General features: G+C 43.1%; 1 protein-coding gene across 1 annotated transcript in view; it reads right to left on the reverse strand.

Moving 5' to 3' along the window:
* LOC142906971 (junctional adhesion molecule-like) overlaps nucleotides 1-16,413 on the reverse strand; it is a 49,424-nt gene that overhangs the window by 23,941 nt on the left and 9,070 nt on the right. The window contains exon 3 of the mRNA XM_076055830.1: nucleotides 15,954-16,031. Coding sequence (XP_075911945.1) covers nucleotides 15,954-16,031 — 78 coding nt within the window. The remainder of the gene's footprint in view (nucleotides 1-15,953; nucleotides 16,032-16,413) is intronic.

Consider the following 16,413-nt stretch of genomic DNA (forward strand, 5'->3'; position numbering starts at 1 on the left):
TTAGAGTTACTTATTTTTGTTGCTACATGACCTGCTTTTATCTAGCTAGCTTAGTAAAATAATTACTGAATTATGATTTACATCCAACAATAATAACATCTCTGCTGTCTCCGGGGTTATCATGTCTCGTAGACACAGATTCAGCGGCTGCTGCACACCCCACGTCCTCCTTCCCCCACGTCCCCCGTCTCAGACGAACAGGGTGAGCCTGAGCGCGAAACTTCACGAAGATTGAAGCCTCTAAACACGTCTTATCTACTGTGTTCGCCACATGATGATAACGTTACAAAACAAAAAGTAATCTACACGCTTCAAAAATTACAAAATCAGTTTGCCGTGTGTGTGTCGTGTGTTCTGTGAAGTGACAGTGCTGCTGCTACGATCGATGCTGTCAAACTTGACGTTCTTAATGTGAATAAAATGCCCCAGAAAAAATAATATAAAATTGAATAAAACATGTGTCTGTAGTAACCATTGGTTATAATGAGTTTACAAAATAGATATTTTAATATTTTATATTAAGAAAACTAAATAGGCCAATAAAAATAATATGGTTATTATTACATGTGTGTGTGTGTTTGACTTATACAGATGCAGAGTCAGCTTTATTGGCTGCACCTCGTTCTCCTACTAATGACCCAGTCCTCTCAGTGTCAGGTAAGGTGAACATGGTCAGCTACCAAGGTAGTAAAAAACTAATAAATTTTTGGATTGTCTAATTTTTTTCTTGTGTTGTATAGTCATATGTTTCATATAATATTATTCAACAATGCAGTTAAGGAAATATTAATTCTAAGCTGTAACTTGTTGTTGACTGGGGGACAAAAATGATTTTGCTATCCTAACCCCACAGAAACAAGAGAGAGACAGAGAGTTTTGCCAGGAAAGAGTGTTGAAGTTGAGGAAGCGGTGAGAATAGTGGAATATGAGAGCACAGAGGGAGCCCTAAGTGTAAAGGAAGATAACAGAAGAGAGGAAGATGAGAGAACAGGGGAAGCCATGAGAGCAAACTCAGAGGAAGATGAGAGAACAGGGGAAGCCATGAGAGCAAACTCAGAGGAAGATGAGAGAACAGGGGAAGCCATGAGAGCAGACTCAGAGGAAGATGAGAGAACAGGGGAAGCCATGAGAGCAGACTCAGAGGAAGATGAAGAAGAGACTGTTGTGTCAAATGATCCTGGTTTGTGGCCAGCAAAAATTAGCAATGCAGACAGAGAAAAAATTGTGGAAAAAATAGCTTCTTCTAAAGATAAAGAACAAGAAATGCCACATGATTCAAAAGGTAAAGCCTTCCCCGAATACCTCAAGTACACAAAGTCAGGAAATTGCAGGGAAAAGATTAAGAGAGACTGGGTCATTTACAGCCAAAGCACAAATGCACTATTTTGTATTCCTTGTGTATTATTTGGTCATGAGCTAAAGAACCTTGTATGAGCGCACTAAGCAGTCAACATGGTTATAAAATCAAAGACATAACATGGCGTCGAATGTATGATAAATTCCCTAACCACGAAAGCAGCAAAGCACACAGGGAGTGCTACTTAAAATGGAAAACCTTACAACAGTCTGTCATGGCAGCTGTCCCTGGGGGAATAGACAGCAAGCTGGAGAAGCTCATACAAACAGAAATAGACAAAAATAGAGCTATTCTGAAGAGGATACTAGATGTAACCTTGTTCTTGGCCTCTCGAAATTTACCCTTTAGGGGTAAAACAAAAGACTTGGGGGACATTCATAATGGCAACTTCTTGGGCACCCTTGAGCTCCTGTCCCATTATGACCCACTACTCAACGAACATCTACAAAAAGTCAGAGACAAAAAAACAGGAACAAGATTGACACACTATTTAAGCTCAGATATTCAGAACGAATTTATGGAGTTATGTGGAAAACGAGTGTTAAGTAGTATTCTTAAGGAAAGGGAGGAATCAGTCTATTATTCAGTCATTTGCGATGCTACTCCTGATATTTCACATGCAGAGCAAAATGTATTACTCTTACGACATGTAGGTTTTGATCAAGAAAACAAGAAATGGGAGGTTGTTGAAAGGTTTTTGGAGTTTAAAGATTTTCACAAAAAAACAGGAAGTCAGATTGCAGACATGATTGTAAATGTGCTTAACAGTCATGGCATAGATCTGAATGACTGCAGGGGCCAAGGCTATGATAATGGGGCAAACATGTCTGGAAAAATCAAGGGGTTCAAGCCCAATTATTAAAAAAGAATAAGTTGGCTACTTTTTCCCCTTGTGCGTCTCATACTCTCAACCTTGTTGGTGTGCATGCAGCTCAATCAAGTCCAGAGGTTACCAACTTTATTGGCTTTGTCAATCGCCTTTATGCACTTGTTAGTGCCAGCCCAGAGCGATGGGCCATCTATAAGGCAAAAACGGGTTGCACTTTACATCGTCTGTTAGACACTCGGTGGAGTGCAAGGGTTAAGGCTGTTCAACCTATAGCCAAGCACCTGCCCAGTGTCCTAGAAGCTTTTGATGCCATCCTCTCAACCTGCAGTCTGACACCAGAGGCTCGGTCTGAAGCCAGCGGCCTAAAAAAGTATTTTGAAACTTTTGATACTGTTTTTTCTGTTGACTGTTTGGGTCAAAGTTCTGCAAGCCATTGACAAAAGGAATATTATTCTCCAGTCAGGGAAATTAACTCTTGAGACAGAGGCAGAAAATATCAGAGCATTGCAGGAGGTGATGCAATATCTGAGGGATGAATGGGAGAGTTTATTTTCTGAAGCATCACTTGTTGCTCAACAGATGAGCATTAACCCTCTGTTCAGGTCAGGATTCAGCCGCCAGAGGAAAAGAAAACGGTTTCACAATGAGACAGAGGTAGAGGGAGCAAGGGAGCACAGTGCAGACACCATATTTAGAAACACTGTGTTTCTTCCCATGATGGACCACATAATCAATGACTTAAGTACCAGGTGTGCCACAACAGCTGAGATCTTGGATCAGTTTTCTGTAGTTGTAAAAATGGGTCAGTTACGTGATGATCAAATCCATTCTGTATGCCACCCATTGATTTCAAAATACAACACTGATCTGACTTGTGAATTTGAAGATGAAGTCAGACACCTCAACTCTGTATATCGGGCCACTTTCCCAGGGTGTCTGTCACCAATTTATCTGCTCAACAGCATTTACAAGATGCAGCTGCAGAGTATTTCTGGGCAGGTCTGCATAGTTTTGCGAATATTTTGCACACTGCCTGTGACCGTTACTGGTGGCAAGAGAGCATTCAATAAGCTGAAACTGATAAAAAATTAAATTTCGATTTAAAGCTTTCGTGACTGCAATGATTCATCTTCTTTGGTTCTTTCGGTAAAGTCACGTAGAATGAGAATAAAATAATAAATTGATAAAATAAAATAACACAATAATATTCTCACGACGTTTCGGCCACAACACAAGCGGCCTTCATCAGGTGAAGGGAGCGAGACTGTCTGGTAGGACAGCGCTGGAGTGAGAGAGCCACGTTCAGATCACGGCTTTTAAGCTGTGTGAGAGGAACAAAGAGCCTTGACGAAGGAATTAGCATAAAATTTAGCATTGAAAAGGCTGAATGATTAGCTTGTGACTGGTCACAGAAATAGCTATGTTAAAAGTTAAAGCATACACATCCGCAGAGGCACCCATTGTTAAAAGGAATTAGCATAGAATTTAGCATTGAAATAGCTAAATTAAGGCATTCGCTTGTAACTGCTACAGAAATAGTTACGTTGAAGTCAGAGCATACACATTCACCGAGGCACTTAGTACAAATCAAAACAGGAGAATTTAGCATTGAAATAACTAGGCGAATTTAGCATTGAAATAACTGGGTGATTTGCTAGTGACTGGTCACAGAAATGACTACATGGCGAAAAAATGGGTGGATTCTTACCCTCAAATTTCCGTACCACGGATAGCTACGGGCCCCGTTCAGACGGACGAGTTCGTCCATGGTCGGAACAGAGGAGGGGGAGAGAGACAGCTGCGAAGCCCTAGTATACTCCATGTTGTAAACCATACCCTTAACCGTGGTGTGAGAGGTATTAAGAGGCAATGCTGGCGAAAGAGCTGCGGTCTGAAGGTCATCGTAAAATTACAATTAATTAAGAACAGAAATGATTTAACACATCTTTCCAGTGGTTACTAAGCCTGAATCCATCTTCTCGGTTGAAATTGTCTCTGTGCTTGTATATGTGAATGGCCTCATGAACGAATCTCTCATGGTAGCCAGTTTGTTTGCAAAGAACCTCCGTCTTGGAGAAGTCAATGTCATGTGAGCCCACTGAATTGTAACAGTGATCTGCCACGGCAGAGGAGTTCGGCTTACCGTGTTTCAAATCTGCTTTATGTTCGCGGATGCGGTCCGAGATATGTCTTTTGGTTTCTCCAATGTAGCTACTACCACAGAGGCACTTTAGTTTGTAAACGCCCGGGTACTGTATGTCTAGAAGAGCATCTTTTACAGATGGAACTAAATCACGGATTTTGTGTACTGTGTTGAATCGGACCTGGATCTTGTGTTTATTCAGGATTTTGGAGATCTTTTTAGTGACCCCTGCAATGTAGGGTAAGGTGATGGTTTTGAGTGGCTCCACAAGAGGATCCTTCTTCATGACTGGAGTGATGGCTTTGCGGATTGTGTAGTCGGAGTAGTGTTGTATATGAGCCTTTTCCAAAATTGATATTAACAATAATATTTGCCATTATATATATCATATTTTTTTAACAAACGAAACAAAATAATTAATAAAACCCGTAAGCCAGGCACACAAAAAACCAGGTGTCGGTCATAAACAGGCCATTAATAAATAAAGAAATAATAAAACTCTCGAGGCGAGGATGTTAGCAGCTATCTGCGAAGATCTCCAGATGAACAAGAGTTTGATGTGCCCTAAGGGAGGTCAAGCAGAGGGAAGCCCTCCCGCAAGCCAGAAATGAGGACGCCCACGGGTTAAACTATTTTTTTTTTAAAACAACGGTTCAAATTTAAAATGCAATAACAAGAATGAGCTAAAGTTAGCGGTCCTCGCGCTCACTCCAATCAAGACCAGGCCACCAGATACATCAGTGAATTATTATCCAATAATTAATTCGCTATCAAATGATTTTCACCTTTAATACTTTTACTGTTAAAACAAAGCTTGGAGCAGGAATACCGAGTCACATCAAAGGTTATCGAGAAGGAATGAGGCGAACGGGCAAACTTACGAAAGAGTTAAACAATATCCCAAGCAAGCCCGACCACCTTTGTCTCTCCCGAAGAGCGCGAGAGAGGAATTTCACGCCAGGGCAAACAGATCGTTATCGCAGGAGCCATCTGTACACACACACGAACTCGCACACACACAGACCACGCCCCCCCCCCCCCCTTTCCACTGCGCGGAGAGAATTGTCTTTGAATATAACGGTCAGCTGCATTTTCAAAAGTTCAGAAGTCAACAGTCAAGAGTGAAGACAGATCAGCGAGTCAAGACGTCCACAGGACGAGCAGTCGCATGGAGCGGCTGGCACCGAGCCTCGCTGAGTAGCGAGGATCGCTGAGTCGCGATGTATCAACAAAAGTGAGTCATACAGCAGTGGAGGAAACCTGCTGTCAGCGAACCAGCACGGGCGCGTTCGCGCACTTCAACAGAGAGAGCACGTGCGACTCAACTCACTCAACTGAAGAAAAAGCTTGGCCAGCCGCTAACAAAGTATCAGCGAATCAGCGCTGAGAGCGCTCGAGCATCTCCACAAAGCAAGCACGTGCAACGTGGCTCAACCAGCAGCGGAAAAGCTTGGGCAGCCGCCAACAACTTCAGCAAACCAGTGACCAAGCGCGTGCGACTTGAGTCATACAGCAGTGGAGGAAACTGCTGTCAGCGAATCAGCACGGGCGCGTTCGCGCATCTTCAAGAAGAAAGAGCGCGGCCAGCAACGCCAAGCAAGAGCGTGCAGCAGCTCAGCCAGCAGTGGAGAGAAACTGCTGTCAGCGAACCAGCACGGGCGCGTTCGTGCATCTTCAAGGAGAGGGAGCGCGCGCCACCAGCGTGCTACAGCGCGCAACTTCGCGTCACCAGCGCTGAGAGGGCAGCGGTCCCGCACTCAACACCCATCGGCGCGACGACGGCGAGCGTCGTGCTGACTCATCCAGCCAGCGGTGGACAGAAACTGGCAGCCGGTCGTATGCAACCCCTCCTCCACACTCTCCCCCTCACTCCCCCACCGCGCCGCAACACACAGGAAACACATTTTGGACACAAGAGATGCTAACCTCGGCGTCTGCTTTACGCAAAGAATTGAACCAGTGATAAAGAAGACACACGATACGCATATCGGGATAATCAAGAAGGGTGCCACTCCAAGGTGGTGCATTAAAAATCAATTCATAAAGGAAAATACTGCTCTTCTTTGGTTCTTTCGGTAAAGTCACGTAGAATGAGAATAAAATAATAAATTGATAAAATAAAATAACACAATAATATTCTCACGACGTTTCGGCCACAACACAAGCGGCCTTCATCAGGTGAAGGGAGCGAGACTATCACTCCAGCGCTGTCCTACCAGATAGTCTCGCTCCCTTCACCTGATGAAGGCCGCTTGTGTTGTGGCCGAAACGTCGTGAGAATATTATTGTGTTATTTTATTTTATCAATTTATTATTTTATTCTCATTCTACGTGACTTTACCGAAAGAACCAAAGAAGATGAATCATTGCAGTCACGAAAGCTTTAAATCGAAAATACTGCTGTCATTGAGTTGCATAATAACCAATCGTCCTGTTAACAACGTGATAAGAATTGACTTGAAGGTCTATGAATGGATGTGGTACTGTGTGGGCAATGTTTAAACACGAATTTACATATTATAAGGTTAAGGTTTTGATAGAATAGTTGCATGTTTTTAATCTCTCTCTCTCAACAACCGATTGATTGTGTTACGCGTCGGGAATTAACCACAGGTGCCGCTATCGAGGTGAAACAACGCAATCGTGATGGTATCATGTTAACGCTGTGTTGAAATTCCAAGGTCGAGAGTTTTCATATTATCCAAAAATTAAAGTTAGCTAGAAAATAAAATTGATCAAAGCAGAAGGTTTGTGTGTGATTCTTCCTGAAATTCTGCATAATATTGTTCTGCGTATGAGATCTGAATCCTGGGGACCTATCATAAGCACACAATCACCACACATAATCCATAACACACATAATTCGTAATGTTCAATCGAGAGTAATCGTATACTTATCGATAATACGGAATTAAAGAGCAGAGTCGAATCGACTCTCTCTCATTCACGCTCACAACGCCTGCGTCACTGCATACGATTAATTGCGTCATTCCAATTCATAACACAATCCTAGTCACCGAGGCTCGACCTGATAATCCATAACGACCTGCATTATCATAACCACGCCCACTCGCATAAATTAATACGATTATCTCTCGAATCAGCATAATTTATGCGCCTAATTACACTGATTAACTTAATTTCGGATAAATTATGCAAATCTCAAATTTCATTTAATTTTCATTATTTTCATCAATTTTCATAACACCTATATATACAACAGTAGCCATTAGCCCTGAGAGCCTGGTGTACGTGGTCGGAAATGCATTGGGCTCTATGGTATAGAGTCTTGATGAGGCAGTTCTTCTGGGATGGATGGTGGTGGGAATCCGGTTTCAAGTAAGCATCTGTATGGGTAGCTTTCCTGTAGACAGAGTGGCTCATTGAACCATCATGTCTCCTTTTAATTAAGACATCCAGAAAGGGTAGTTTGCCATCTTTTTCGACCTCCATGGTAAATCTGATGGCTGGGTGTATGGAATTGATGTGGTCGCGGAATTGGTCTAGAGCAGTGGGCTCACATGACATTGACTTCTCCAAGACGGAGGTTCTTTGCAAACCAACTGGCTACCATGAGAGATTCGTTCATGAGGCCATTCACATATACAAGCACAGAGACAATTTCAACCGAGAAGATGGATTCAGGCTTAGTAACCACTGGAAAGATGTGTTAAATCATTTCTGTTCTTAATTAATTGTAATTTTACGATGACCTTCAGACCGCAGTTCTTTCGCCAGCATTGCCTCTTAATACCTCTCACACCACGGTTAAGGGTATGGTTTACAACATGGAGTATACTAGGGCTTCGCAGCTGTCTCTCTCCCCCTCCTCTGTTCCGACCATGGACGAACTCGTCCGTCTGAACGGGGCCCGTAGCTATCCGTGGTACGGAAATTTGAGGGTAAGAATCCACCCATTTTTTCGCCATGTAGTCATTTCTGTGACCAGTCACTAGCAAATCACCCAGTTATTTCAATGCTAAATTCGCCTAGTTATTTCAATGCTAAATTCTCCTGTTTTGATTTGTACTAAGTGCCTCGGTGAATGTGTATGCTCTGACTTCAACGTAACTATTTCTGTAGCAGTTACAAGCGAATGCCTTAATTTAGCTATTTCAATGCTAAATTCTATGCTAATTCCTTTTAACAATGGGTGCCTCTGCGGATGTGTATGCTTTAACTTTTAACATAGCTATTTCTGTGACCAGTCACAAGCTAATCATTCAGCCTTTTCAATGCTAAATTTTATGCTAATTCCTTCGTCAAGGCTCTTTGTTCCTCTCACACAGCTTAAAAGCCGTGATCTGAACGTGGCTCTCTCACTCCAGCGCTGTCCTACCAGACAGTCTCGCTCCCTTCACCTGATGAAGGCCGCTTGTGTTGTGGCCGAAACGTCGTGAGAATATTATTGTGTTATTTTATTTTATCAATTTATTATTTTATTCTCATTCTACGTGACTTTACCGAAAGAACCAAAGAAGATGAATCATTGCAGTCACGAAAGCTTTAAATCGAAATTTAACCGCCTCTACGGGGAGGGATTCCACACATCCTTAAGATCATTCAACAGACTTCGGGATAAGAAGGCTCAACTAATCGAGTCTCTCACCTTTCTGAAGAGATGCCGCGACTCTAAGGTAATACCAACCGCATTTACACTAACCTCTGCTGTTGCAACTTCTCTCAATGCAAAACGAATTCTAGCTAGAACTAGCTTCGCTCTTATCTCGAAAAAATCAGACTTACACGCACCGAGCTCGATCAGTTAGACAAGACACTCTACAAATCACACTTAAAATTGACAGCAACAATGTCTACATCGGATTGGGAACATGTAGACAATATAACTACCTCTTCGGCTGCCACTATGTCGAACAAATGTAGGGACAATTTGATTTCCAAATTCAATCACCTCTCCAGCAAAAAATCGGATCCACACACCGAAAAGATAGACGTCAACAAAGTCGTAATTAATCGCAGTAACAGTTCCATTTCTGATGGTCTGAAATCCGTTTTAGCTAAAGGTCTAAACTTTGCTGTCACACCGAGACACTTACCGGTTAATGATATCATTGCCCATGTCGACGTTGCACTCAAGGGCTTGAGTCACATCTCGGCAGACGTAGCAAGATCTGAAATCGCTGCAACCCTCAAAAACGCTAAGTTGCCACCTAGCAACATCAGCAAAGACGAACGTTTTGAATTATCTCAATTAAAAAAGAGGGATGATATTGTCGTTCTCTCAGCCGACAAAGGCAATGCCACTGTCATCATGGACAAAACAGAATATAACAACAAAATTCAAGAACTACTCAACGATGGCAGCTATACAAAAATAAAAAGAGATCCCACCAACAGCCTGGTCACCAAAACGAACAAAATTATCTCTGATTCAACAGCATTAATTGATGAGAACAAACAGTTCTTGTTGAAACCCTCTGCTGCCAGACCACCAAGATTATATGGCCTTCCAAAGATACACAAAGAAGATACACCCCTTCGTCCCATCGTCTCTACTATCAGCTCCCCCACCTACAAACTGGCACGTTTTCTGGCTGATATACTGCGACCTTTCACTGGAAAAACCACCTCTGCGGTACTAAATTCTACTCACCTGGTATCGACAATCAAAGACATTTCCCTGTCCCCAAACGACCTGCTTGTCAGTTTTGATGTGGTGTCCTTGTTCACCAAAGTCCCGGTACCTGACACGATCGCTATCATTGAAGACCTGGTTCATCAAGGACTGCATACTGATGTACCCCCCCTGGTGAGACATTGCTTAACCAACACATACTTCACCTGGAATGGAACTTTCTACAAACAAACTGAGGGCACCCCAATGGGCTCCCCCCTATCTCCGGTTGTAGCCAACGTATTCATGGAAAAATTTGAAACTGACGCCATCCAGACTGCCACTCTACGCCCGACCTTATGGAAGAGGTACGTTGATGACACCTTTGTCATCTGGCCACATGGCCAGCCTGCTCTAGACCAATTCCGCGACCACATCAATTCCATACACCCAGCCATCAGATTTACCATGGAGGTCGAAAAAGATGGCAAACTACCCTTTCTGGATGTCTTAATTAAAAGGAGACATGATGGTTCAATGAGCCACTCTGTCTACAGGAAAGCTACCCATACAGATGCTTACTTGAAACCGGATTCCCACCACCATCCATCCCAGAAGAACTGCCTCATCAAGACTCTATACCATAGAGCCCAATGCATTTCCGACCAGGAACACATTACCAGTGAACTCAAGCACGTACACCAGGCTCTCAGGGCTAATGGCTACTCCGACTACACAATCCGCAAAGCCATCACTCCAGTCATGAAGAAGGATCCTCTTGTGGAGCCACTCAAAACCATCACCTTACCCTACATTGCAGGGGTCACTAAAAAGATCTCCAAAATCCTGAATAAACACAAGATCCAGGTCCGATTCAACACAGTACACAAAATCCGTGATTTAGTTCCATCTGTAAAAGATGCTCTTCCAGACATACAGTACCCGGGCGTTTACAAACTAAAGTGCCTCTGTGGTAGTAGCTACATTGGAGAAACCAAAAGACATATCTCGGACCGCATCCGCGAACATAAAGCAGATTTGAAACACGGTAAGACGAACTCCTCTGCCGTGGCAGATCACTGTTACAATTCAGTGGGCTCACATGACATTGACTTCTCCAAGACGGAGGTTCTTTGCAAACAAACTGGCTACCATGAGAGATTCGTTCATGAGGCCATTCACATATACAAGCACAGAGACAATTTCAACCGAGAAGATGGATTCAGGCTTAGTAACCACTGGAAAGATGTGTTAAATCATTTCTGTTCTTAATTAATTGTAATTTTACGATGACCTTCAGACCGCAGCTCTTTCGCCAGCATTGCCTCTTAATACCTCTCACACCACGGTTAAGGGTATGGTTTACAACATGGAGTATACTAGGGCTTCGCAGCTGTCTCTCTCCCCCTCCTCTGTTCCGACCATGGACGAACTCGTCCGTCTGAACGGGGCCCGTAGCTATCCGTGGTACGGAAATTTGAGGGTAAGAATCCACCCATTTTTTCGCCATGTAGTCATTTCTGTGACCAGTCACTAGCAAATCACCCAGTTATTTCAATGCTAAATTCGCCTAGTTATTTCAATGCTAAATTCTCCTGTTTTGATTTGTACTAAGTGCCTCGGTGAATGTGTATGCTCTGACTTCAACGTAACTATTTCTGTAGCAGTTACAAGCGAATGCCTTAATTTAGCTATTTCAATGCTAAATTCTATGCTAATTCCTTTTAACAATGGGTGCCTCTGCGGATGTGTATGCTTTAACTTTTAACATAGCTATTTCTGTGACCAGTCACAAGCTAATCATTCAGCCTTTTCAATGCTAAATTTTATGCTAATTCCTTCGTCAAGGCTCTTTGTTCCTCTCACACAGCTTAAAAGCCGTGATCTGAACGTGGCTCTCTCACTCCAGCGCTGTCCTACCAGACAGTCTCGCTCCCTTCACCTGATGAAGGCCGCTTGTGTTGTGGCCGAAACGTCGTGAGAATATTATTGTGTTATTTTATTTTATCAATTTATTATTTTATTCTCATTCTACGTGACTTTACCGAAAGAACCAAAGAAGATGAATCATTGCAGTCACGAAAGCTTTAAATCGAAATTTAACCGCCTCTACGGGGAGGGATTCCACACATCCTTAAGATCATTCAACAGACTTCGGGATAAGAAGGCTCAACTAATCGAGTCTCTCACCTTTCTGAAGAGATGCCGCGACTCTAAGGTAATACCAACCGCATTTACACTAACCTCTGCTGTTGCAACTTCTCTCAATGCAAAACGAATTCTAGCTAGAACTAGCTTCGCTCTTATCTCGAAAAAATCAGACTTACACGCACCGAGCTCGATCAGTTAGACAAGACACTCTACAAATCACACTTAAAATTGACAGCAACAATGTCTACATCGGATTGGGAACATGTAGACAATATGACTACCTCTTCGGCTGCCACTATGTCGAACAAATGTAGGGACAATTTGATTTCCAAATTCAATCACCTCTCCAGCAAAAAATCGGATCCACACACCGAAAAGATAGACGTCAACAAAGTCGTAATTAATCGCAGTAACAGTTCCATTTCTGATGGTCTGAAATCCGTTTTAGCTAAAGGTCTAAACTTTGCTGTCACACCGAGACACTTACCGGTTAATGATATCATTGCCCATGTCGACGTTGCACTCAAGGGCTTGAGTCACATCTCGGCAGACGTAGCAAGATCTGAAATCGCTGCAACCCTCAAAAACGCTAAGTTGCCACCTAGCAACATCAGCAAAGACGAACGTTTTGAATTATCTCAATTAAAAAAGAGAGATGATATTGTCGTTCTCTCAGCCGACAAAGGCAATGCCACTGTCATCATGGACAAAACAGAATATAACAACAAAATTCAAGAACTACTCAACGATGGCAGCTATACAAAAATAAAAAGAGATCCCACCAACAGCCTGGTCACCAAAACGAACAAAATTATCTCTGATTCAACAGCATTAATTGATGAGAACAAACAGTTCTTGTTGAAACCCTCTGCTGCCAGACCACCAAGATTATATGGCCTTCCAAAGATACACAAAGAAGATACACCCCTTCGTCCCATCGTCTCTACTATCAGCTCCCCCACCTACAAACTGGCACGTTTTCTGGCTGATATACTGCGACCTTTCACTGGAAAAACCACCTCTGCGGTACTAAATTCTACTCACCTGGTATCGACAATCAAAGACATTTCCCTGTCCCCAAACGACCTGCTTGTCAGTTTTGATGTGGTGTCCTTGTTCACCAAAGTCCCGGTACCTGACACCATCGCTATCATTGAAGACCTGGTTCATCAAGGACTGCATACTGATGTACCCCCCCTGGTGAGACATTGCTTAACCAACACATACTTCACCTGGAATGGAACTTTCTACAAACAAACTGAGGGCACCCCAATGGGCTCCCCCCTATCTCCGGTTGTAGCCAACGTATTCATGGAAAAATTTGAAACTGACGCCATCCAGACTGCCACTCTACGCCCGACCTTATGGAAGAGGTACGTTGATGACACCTTTGTCATCTGGCCACATGGCCAGCCTGCTCTAGACCAATTCCGCGACCACATCAATTCCATACACCCAGCCATCAGATTTACCATGGAGGTCGAAAAAGATGGCAAACTACCCTTTCTGGATGTCTTAATTAAAAGGAGACATGATGGTTCAATGAGCCACTCTGTCTACAGGAAAGCTACCCATACAGATGCTTACTTGAAACCGGATTCCCACCACCATCCATCCCAGAAGAACTGCCTCATCAAGACTCTATACCATAGAGCCCAATGCATTTCCGACCAGGAACACATTACCAGTGAACTCAAGCACGTACACCAGGCTCTCAGGGCTAATGGCTACTCCGACTACACAATCCGCAAAGCCATCACTCCAGTCATGAAGAAGGATCCTCTTGTGGAGCCACTCAAAACCATCACCTTACCCTACATTGCAGGGGTCACTAAAAAGATCTCCAAAATCCTGAATAAACACAAGATCCAGGTCCGATTCAACACAGTACACAAAATCCGTGATTTAGTTCCATCTGTAAAAGATGCTCTTCCAGACATACAGTACCCGGGCGTTTACAAACTAAAGTGCCTCTGTGGTAGTAGCTACATTGGAGAAACCAAAAGACATATCTCGGACCGCATCCGCGAACATAAAGCAGATTTGAAACACGGTAAGACGAACTCCTCTGCCGTGGCAGATCACTGTTACAATTCAGTGGGCTCACATGACATTGACTTCTCCAAGACGGAGGTTCTTTGCAAACCAACTGGCTACCATGAGAGATTCGTTCATGAGGCCATTCCCATATACAAGCACAGAGACAATTTCAACCGAGAAGATGGATTCAGGCTTAGTAACCACTGGAAAGATGTGTTAAATCATTTCTGTTCTTAATTAATTGTAATTTTACGATGACCTTCAGACCGCAGCTCTTTCGCCAGCATTGCCTCTTAATACCTCTCACACCACGGTTAAGGGTATGGTTTACAACATGGAGTATACTAGGGCTTCGCAGCTGTCTCTCTCCCCCTCCTCTGTTCCGACCATGGACGAACTCGTCCGTCTGAACGGGGCCCGTAGCTATCCGTGGTACGGAAATTTGAGGGTAAGAATCCACCCATTTTTTCGCCATGTAGTCATTTCTGTGACCAGTCACTAGCAAATCACCCAGTTATTTCAATGCTAAATTCGCCTAGTTATTTCAATGCTGAATTATCCTGTTTTGATTTGTACTAAGTGCCTCGGTGAATGTGTATGCTCTGACTTCAACGTAACTATTTCTGTAGCAGTTACAAGCGAATGCCTTAATTTAGCTATTTCAATGCTAAATTCTATGCTAATTCCTTTTAACAATGGGTGCCTCTGCGGACGTGTATGCTTTAACTTTTAACATAGCTATTTCTGTGACCAGTCACAAGCTAATCATTCAGCCTTTTCAATGCTAAATTTTATGCTAATTCCTTCGTCAAGGCTCTTTGTTCCTCTCACACAGCTTAAAAGCCGTGATCTGAACGTGGCTCTCTCACTCCAGCGCTGTCCTACCAGACAGTCTCGCTCCCTTCACCTGATGAAGGCCGCTTGTGTTGTGGCCGAAACGTCGTGAGAATATTATTGTGTTATTTTATTTTATCAATTTATTATTTTATTCTCATTCTACGTGACTTTACCGAAAGAACCAAAGAAGATGATAAAAAATTATCTGAGGTCTGCTATGTTGCAGGATAGACTTTGTCACCTTGCCATACTATCCATTGAAAGCAAACTGGCAAGAAAGGTGAACTTTGATGATTTAATACGTGATTTTGCCAGCAGAAAGGCACGCCGCTGGGCCATTATAAAGTGATGTTGAACATAACTTTGTTAGACCTGGATAACAGACAGTTGATGTCTGGTTCAGTACTTGTTTAGTCCTGGACTGGTTTGGGCCTGGCATTACTCCTGGTATGTCTTCATTTTGAGCCCTTTTGGCCTAGCTAGTTTTATTCCTGGACTGATTTAATTATGGGGTAGTTCTAGCTGATGTTTCCTGATTGAGCAGTTTGACCCAGCTAAAGCTTGTTCATGTAAAGTATATGTCAATATGTGTACATTATGTTCTGTTGTGCTTGCAATTGCAATTGAGATAATAAATGTTCTCCCTTTTATGTAAACAAGTACATATTTCTATATTTTGTTGTTGTTTTTGTAGGCTTTGTACTCATCTTTAGAAATTTTAACTATGCAATGTGCTAAGTATATTTTTTAAAGTATACTGGGCATGTTTATTGGGTTAAATTTTATCTGTAAAAAATGTAGGGGGCCCAGAAATTTTGGTTTCCATAGGGCCCAGCATTTCTGGCGGCACCCCTGGTTGTGATGATAATAATGGTGGTGCAATGATGAAGTTTGTGGTGATGATGATGTTGGTGGTGACGATGATGGTGGTGATGGTGACGATGATGGTGGTGATGGTCATGATGGCGATGGTGGTGGTGATGATGAATTCGAGTTGACCACGACCTGCTATTGAACTCACCACGTGGTGTTCTTCCTTGGCGCTGCACTCCGGACTCCGAGCCATCCCCAACCCCCGCGCTGTCAGCGAACACCATTCCTGCGGATAAATCAGAATCTCAGAATCAGAATTTATTTTACTTATAATGGAGGAATCCGATGAGCTATGAAGCTCTGTTTCACAGATGATCCAGTAGGGTCACGGGGTAAGAACGTTACACTGATGACAGTCGCATTAGGGGTGTCACGGTGGCGAGATGTTAACTACCTCGCCTGGTATACAGGAGGTCGTGGTTTTGATCCCAACCCTAAAGCCTGTTGTATATTTGGCGTTTGCGTGTTTTCCCCGTGGTCTCGTGGATTTGACTCCGGGTTCTCCGGTTTTTCCCTCCACATTTAGAATCAACATCACACGTTCAGAGTATTTGGCTGCTAGACATTTCCACGTGATGATGATGACGACGATCAGCCACTTCGTTGAG

This window comes from Petromyzon marinus, chromosome 73 (genome assembly GCF_048934315.1).
Source record: "Petromyzon marinus isolate PM22_M1 ecotype Great Lakes invasive population chromosome 73, UKy_Petmar_22M1.pri1.0, whole genome shotgun sequence".
Taxonomy (NCBI): Eukaryota; Metazoa; Chordata; class Hyperoartia; order Petromyzontiformes; family Petromyzontidae; genus Petromyzon; species Petromyzon marinus.